Source organism: Pteropus medius, unplaced genomic scaffold (assembly GCF_902729225.1).
Source record: "Pteropus medius unplaced genomic scaffold, Ma_sr-lr_union100, whole genome shotgun sequence".
NCBI classification, from domain to species: Eukaryota; Metazoa; Chordata; class Mammalia; order Chiroptera; family Pteropodidae; genus Pteropus; species Pteropus medius.
In genome coordinates, this window is record NW_024345479.1 from 1266711 (window position 1) to 1273893 (window position 7183).

The 7183-nt window shown below is 43.7% G+C and overlaps 1 protein-coding gene across 1 annotated transcript in view; it reads left to right on the top strand.

The window, feature by feature from the left end:
• LOC120611133 (keratin, type I cuticular Ha3-I-like) overlaps positions 1-4360 on the top strand; it is a 4823-nt gene extending 463 nt beyond the window's left edge. The window contains exons 2-7 of the mRNA XM_039873520.1: positions 828-953; positions 1431-1587; positions 2812-2973; positions 3058-3183; positions 3356-3576; positions 3781-4360. Coding sequence (XP_039729454.1) covers positions 828-953; positions 1431-1587; positions 2812-2973; positions 3058-3183; positions 3356-3576; positions 3781-3898 — 910 coding nt within the window. The 3' untranslated portion in view covers positions 3899-4360. The remainder of the gene's footprint in view (positions 1-827; positions 954-1430; positions 1588-2811; positions 2974-3057; positions 3184-3355; positions 3577-3780) is intronic.
• The last annotated feature ends 2823 nt before the right edge of the window (positions 4361-7183 follow it).

The following is a 7183-nucleotide window of genomic DNA, read 5'->3' on the forward strand; positions in this document are numbered from 1 at the left end:
GGGTGATTGAAATGCAGGGGTTGAGTCTGGCTTTTCCATGTTGTTTCCTTGAGGGCTCATCTTATTCTAGGCCCAGGACTGTTAAGTGTGAACATTTGCATAGCGTTAATATATGTGGAGGTAGCAGCACTTTGCATAAATAAGCTGTAATTAAAAGCTGCCTCCGAATGCTTCTGTGTATTTGACAGGCTTCAGAATTATTACCCTGAGGTGAGAGAAAAGACTGAGCCCCAGAAGGGAGCTGAGGAAGCGGGACCTTTTGTAAAGATTGGACCATTTTCTCTCTTCCTCACTTGGACTTTTTTGATTACTGTGACCTCTTGTTGCCATCCTCCTGTGGGTATAATCATCCTGACATCGTTACCCTAACCTAGATGCCTCTGGGCTTCCCCTGGTGCGCATTGTCCAGCGAGGGCATAAGATAGTTGGCTAAAACTAGAAGCAATGGAAACCGCCTACTGGGACACGGTGTGAAAGCATCCGGGATGGCCAGGAGGGAGTGGCTGCTTCCCTGACCCAGCCCCACCACAACGGCAAGGTTGCCGAGGTTACATAGCAATCGTATCTTATAACCACACCAGACATATAGTAAGTTTTTAAGAGTAAATGTTGTTCATCAGTTTCTCAGTATTGCTTATTAGGAAAGAAAAAAAAAGATTATTTATCTACTGATATTTTGCCTGCCTAGTTTAGTGCTTTTCTTTTAATTTTTCTCAAATGTTTATTGGGCTCATAGAAAGTATTTAATAATCTTATATAAGATCCACTGTGATTTTTTTTTTCATTTTTTTTTTCCATATAAGTGAACTATAGGGATTGCTATTGACTAAAAATAACCAAGCTCATTCTAGAATGTTTTGGGTCTCCCAGATCCTGTGCAGCAAGTCTGAGAATTCCAGGCTGGTGGTACAGATTGACAACGCCAAGGTGGCCGCGGATGACTTCAGGACCAAGTGAGTGGGCAAATGGGGTTTTGCCTTCTTCCGGTTCTCTCCTTCCCTTCGTTCTGTCTTCAATGCTGACACACATCAACAAAGCTTTTCCCTAGATGTTTTCCCTAAGATCCACAGAGCCACTGCTCACCAGAGCTCAGAGATCCCGTCACTAGATTCAGACTCTTCTTGGTAAAATGACATCCCACACTCTAGAGCAGGAGTCTGGTCCCCTGATGCTCTAATATGCACAGAATTTAATCAGGAGAATATGAAAAGTGTAGCTCACAGTTTATGGGCTTTTATCCTCTTAAGTCCACTGGTTCTTTATTTATTAAAAATCATTACCAGTGCATTTTCCTGTAGAAGCTACTGCTCAGTGTTGAAAACCTAAATGGAGACAGCTGTAAAAGCCACAAGCCCCAAATGCCAGTTGTCTGAGAAACCAAACCAGAGTCAAGGCCAGGCCTGTCCCTTATGCTCCCGTATGTGTCACAGGTACGAGACGGAGCTGGGCTTGCGGCAGCTGGTGGAGTCGGACATAAACAGCCTGCGCAGGATCCTGGACGAGCTGACCCTGTGCAAGTCCGACCTGGAGGCCCAGGTGGAGTCCCTGAAGGAGGAGCTGCTCTGCCTCAAGCAGAACCACGAGCAGGTAAAGTTCCCAAAGGACTGAACTTGCCAAGGCCTGTGTCCAACCCCATGGGGTGCGGGAGAGGCTCAGCTAGCCATGGAATGTGTTCTTCAGACAAGAAGGGATTTGTCAGAGAATGAGTCATCTAAAATCCCTGATAGGAGATCAGGATTCTTCTGTCAGAGGCAGGAATGAGAGTGAAGGATATTGGCAAGCCCGGTAATGAGGAAAGGTCAACCACCAGGCAGCTTCTTCTGCTCCCAGGTCAGAGCAGATGGGGCCACAGAGGTCTTTTATCCAAATTCTCTGTTTGCAACTGGAGAGGCCAGGAAGAGGCCCCCCGACACACAGCAGAGAGGGCTGAGCTGGAAACAAACCCCTTTCCTCTTTCTCATCCAGCGTGCTCTGCTATTCAGAGTTGCCTAAAGAAAACACTGGAAAAAATGTTCACTGACATTGCTTAGTCAGTTGCACAATAAACAAGACTGATATTTTGTGCAAACCTTACATCCTAGAACAATGTAAATGGTGATAATTAATTTTAATCAAGTGCATATTGTGTGTCAGAACTCTACAGGTAGCTATCATTTTATAGATGAAGAAACCGAGGCTTCTAGAAGCTTCTAGAAGCCCTATAGTAAGTGGTAGAAATGAGACCCAATTCAAATCTATCTGACCTCTACCTAAGCCCAAGCACCATGCCACACCAGCTCTGTGAGATCAGCAGTGAAATGAACAGATACTTATTTTCTTCAGAAAACTATATCCTGGTAGAATCAACAAAGCACCACTTAATTCTATTCTATCCTAGGATGGCAGATTTTGAAGTGAGCATTCTTTAATTCCTCTTTAGCCAGACTCTATCCTTTTTTATTATGATTCAGAATCAAACATAAGGGGTTAGGTGGTATACACACAGAAACACTGACCTTGGTGTTTGAGGCCCACAGTATAAATCATGGGTCTATTATATCTCACTTCTCAGAGGAGTGATACGCTGAATACGAGGGCAGAAAGAGGTCATGGACTTGAAAGCACTTGGTCAAGTGGAACACGCAGATTAGTCATGAATATAGAACCCGGTTAATGAGACAATCAGAGGGAACAGAGCCATTGAAAGCTTAAGAACGATCACAAGCTGAATTGCATTCTTAGAGAAGAGCATCCGGATCCTTTGTGTTATTTTAAAATTTAAACCTTTAAAATTCAATAAATACTGTGAAGATAATTTAAATTTTCCATCAGGAAGTCAACACCCTGCGCTGCCAGATTGGAGACCGCCTCAACGTGGAGGTGGACGCTGCCCCCACCGTGGACCTGAACCGCGTGCTCAATGAGACCAGGTGTCAGTACGAGGCCCTGGTGGAGACCAACCGCAGGGACGTGGAGGAATGGTACACCACCCAGGTGGGCGTCTCAGCGCATGGCCACTCGGGACCCTTGGGGCCCTCAAGGCAGGGTCTGACCTGTCTCTCCCCTTTGCTGTTTCAGACTCAGGAGCTGAACAAGCAGGTGGTATCCAGTTCAGAGCAGCTGCAGACCTGCCAGGCGGAGATCATCGAGCTGAGACGCACGGTCAACGCCCTGGAGATCGAGCTGCAGGCCCAGCACAACCTGGTGGGTATCATCTAGACCTCGGGGTGAGAAGTGTGAGGTCGGGAGATCAGAGCCACTGGGATGCCCTTTGGGCCATGTTCTCCTTAACTCTGAAGCTCTGACTTCCATGGAGCCCTATGGAGAACCCCACTAAAGGAGCAGCTCTGTGACTTCCTCGATCTTCCCCACACAGAGGGACTCTCTGGAGAACACGCTGACGGAGACGGAGGCCCGCTACAGCTCCCAGCTGTCCCAGGTGCAGTGCATGATCACCAACGTGGAGTCCCAGCTGGCTGAGATCAGGAGTGACCTTGAGCGGCAGAACCAGGAGTACCAGGTGCTGCTGGATGTCCGGGCCCGGCTGGAGTGTGAGATCAACACATACCGGGGCCTGCTGGAGAGTGAGGACTGCAAGTGAGTAGGAAGCTAGTTGTGTTTTCCTTGGGGGCGTATGAGGTTGCTGTGGAGAAGGAAAGTCTTTCTGATGGAAATAAATTTATAATTCTAAGCTTTTGGTTGGCAGCAAAAGAAGAAAGATATAAATGAAGAGCATTTAGTGTCTTCCTATTCCTTCAGCTCATCTTACCCTGACTTATCCCAATGTTTTTCTGTCTCCAGGCTCCCCTGCAACCCATGTGCCACAACCAATGCATGTGACAAGCCCATTGGGCCCTGCGTCTCCAATCCTTGTGCCCCACGTACCCGGTGTGGGCCTTGCAACACCTTTGTGTGCTAGAAGCCCCGGTGCTGGGAGCAGGAGGAGAGCTCCAAAGTCACATTTTAACTCTACTTCATGCAGACATCTTTAACAATGACCACTCTGGACAAAGGAAGAAACCTTTACCAGCACCAGCTACCAGGAATCACCTCTAGCCTTCCGCCGAATTCCCTGGCTTGGATCTTTAGCACAAGAGATGGTAACATCTGTTTACCGGCTCAGTCTGTCTTCTGAGTCACAGAGACAAATCTACAGCAGGATATAATAAGATCCATTACCACAAAGACACATTTGCATAATATGTTATACTTTAACAGGTACTTATTTAGATGTGATTTAAAAATAATTACATCAAATGTGATTCACTGATGGGCATATGCTATGAAGCTAAAGGTAACTGGATGAAATCTTCCTTGTCACTCTTCTGGTCTTTCTAGATGCAATAAGAGATCCCTTGTTAACCTCCTAATAAACTCTGATTTTGGCACAAAAGTGATAATTGTCCTTTTCATTCATTAGTTCCAAAACTGGGTGTCTCGTATAAATAAAAAGTAACCGGCGAAGGGGTCATTCAATCCAATTGAAGATCTGTGCCTTCTCTTAAAGGAAAAGTCTCCAGCGCACATCACTCACCTATTGATGTGGATTTTACGTTTGGGAAGAAGGTGGTGGGGAAAAAATGGCAACCCCGCATGAGAGCCTCTGCAAACATTTTCTGTCAAGCTCTTCAGTGGGAATATGTGAGAGGACCACAGAAATAGGAAGCGAATCTTAAGAGAAAGGCTGTGCCTCTTGGCAACATGAAAATATTATAACCTAGAAGGAACTGGGAAACATATACTCAGCCAATGGTTATCTTCCTCCAAACCAATCTCTACATATTGGTGAGTTTTTTTTTTTAATAGCTATCAATATTCGTGACCATTTTGGTGCCTAAAAATTTCATAATTATTAAAATATGCAGAAATAGACTGTACACAGATCTAGACTTTCAAGTCAGTATCTTACAATCATTAAGCCAAAATGTTAAAAAAAAAGACTCCTTTCACTCACATTCCTCTCACCAAAATATTATTAATGGTGATATTTTCTTTCATATAATTGAATCATGATATTTTGGGAGGACAAATTTTTATACCCACTTAATCATAGAAATAAATATAATTTTAGAACTTTTTTCTCACAGATTATTCATTTAAAATTATTTATTAGTCACATACAGTGTATATTTTACAATATGCATATTTTATAATTGCAGTATACGGACATATTATAAAATGCACAAAAATAAGTAAATATATCGCAGCTCTCTACTTCCATAACCCATTGCTCTCTGTATAAATCGGGATATGACATTTCAACTTGATATAAAGTTGTGCATGGAAATTCTTTGGAACATCTCATGTATGATTAAAGAACTGAAAGCAAGACAGTTTTGTTTTGGTTACAAAGATCCTTTTCACAATGAGGGAAGAGAATGAGATTTATACACATACAATTTTTTGACATGCAAGTTCACCTACGATATCCACATTGTGTGAAATTGTGTGTCTGAAGCACGAAGTGGATGCCATCGTCCTGTCTCTCAAGGTTGTTCGGGGCTGTCAGAACAAAGCAAACGCCTGAATGTCACTTCCCTGGAATCCCGGATTCACAGAGATCCTCTGCTCTGCCCCCTGTGCCTCCTTCCTCTCTCTAATTCTTTCATCTCCCTACAGTGTCGTCTGGGTCATGGGCAAATGTTCTGTCCCCGGTATGTGTGCCATTGGTGAGTTAGAGAAAGGCTCCCTTTTGGGATGGACATAGCCCACAGATGCCTGGTTTGGCAAGCAGCACATAAGCTGGTCCTCAGCTTCTATGCAACTCCCCAGCTGGGTGCTCTTAAGCCTGGCACGACTCTTAAAACTACATATGGCAGCCTTGAGACAACCATGTAGCCTGCTCGAAATCTGGCCCTTGGGCTCCATCCAGGCCATTGTCTTTGCTGTATTGACTCTCAAGTCCTAGTTTAAATAACTTTGAAGATTTTTTTACATTTCTGAACTGATCTTTATGGTGCTTTTTATGGTAGACACATAGGAGGCACATAATAGGTGCTCAACAAATAATTAATAAGCTCCCTGCCTGAAATTAATAACCCATTTAGGGCAGATGAAGAAATGAATCACAGAGAGGTTGCTGGAATAATGTCACACAGCACAAAATGCTTTTGCTCATTAGAGGAGATGCACTTGGGTGACTATGAGAACAGGAAACGTAGGCACGATTGTCTTTCTCTAATGAGAAGGGAGTAATTCCCCCTTCTCTTAACCTTGGCACTGTTTTCTTTGAAGGCAGTATGTCATCCCTACCTTAACAACCATGACACTCACAGCATTAGACACGAAACTTCGCTGTAAAAGAATTACGGTGACAAGAACGGGGTATGGAGTGGAACTTTCGAATGAAGCGCAATATAAAACAGAAAGTAAGTCAAGAACTAAAGTAGTTTGACTATACAAAGGCTGAATTCTTGCCAAGAGTTTTTTCAGTTCTTAAGAGGCACTTAAGCGTAGACCCAGAATGTTGCTTTTTATGCCCATGTCACAGTGCTGCCCACTGACCCGGCCCTCGTTGCCAGGCATAAAGCTGATCAAAAATGACAAAGTGAGACATACATTCTAGAAAGTTTGAGATTTTAACTGAGAGAGTCAGGATGTGTCTAAAAAAATGTTTGTCCCTCTCCAGTTAAATTGTGACTGATAATAAATGAGGACCTGGTAAAAAAAGTAAACCTCTTGGTTGAAATAAGTTCTTTCAAACTCACATAAACTGCATATCCAATTAAATAAGTTGAATCTCTCTCTCTCCATCCAATATATATATGCGTGCGTGCACACACACACACACACACACACAAACACACATATATGTATATGCGTGTGTATATATCCTATTGGTTCTATTTCTCTGGAGAATCCTGACTAACACATGGAGGGAGAGTGCCAAGATGGCAGGTAATGGAGTTTGTGGGGCCATGTATGTTCCAAACATAACATAACGTACAGGCCTATGGGAAACTGGGGAATGGAGATGAGTGTGCATTCAATATGGACCATCTTTTCTGGTTCTCACACTTCATTGACTTCAATGAACCTGGAACTATTGAATTAAATTTGCCTTCAGGGTCACTTGAGAGGGCTTCTCTCCACTCTCCTCTCTCCTTCAACTTCCTATAAATAATTCTAATAGTTTTTTTTATTTATGGGGCAGGGGAGGGAGTGGGAGGAAGAGAGAGACAGAGAGAGAGCGAGAGCGAGAGCG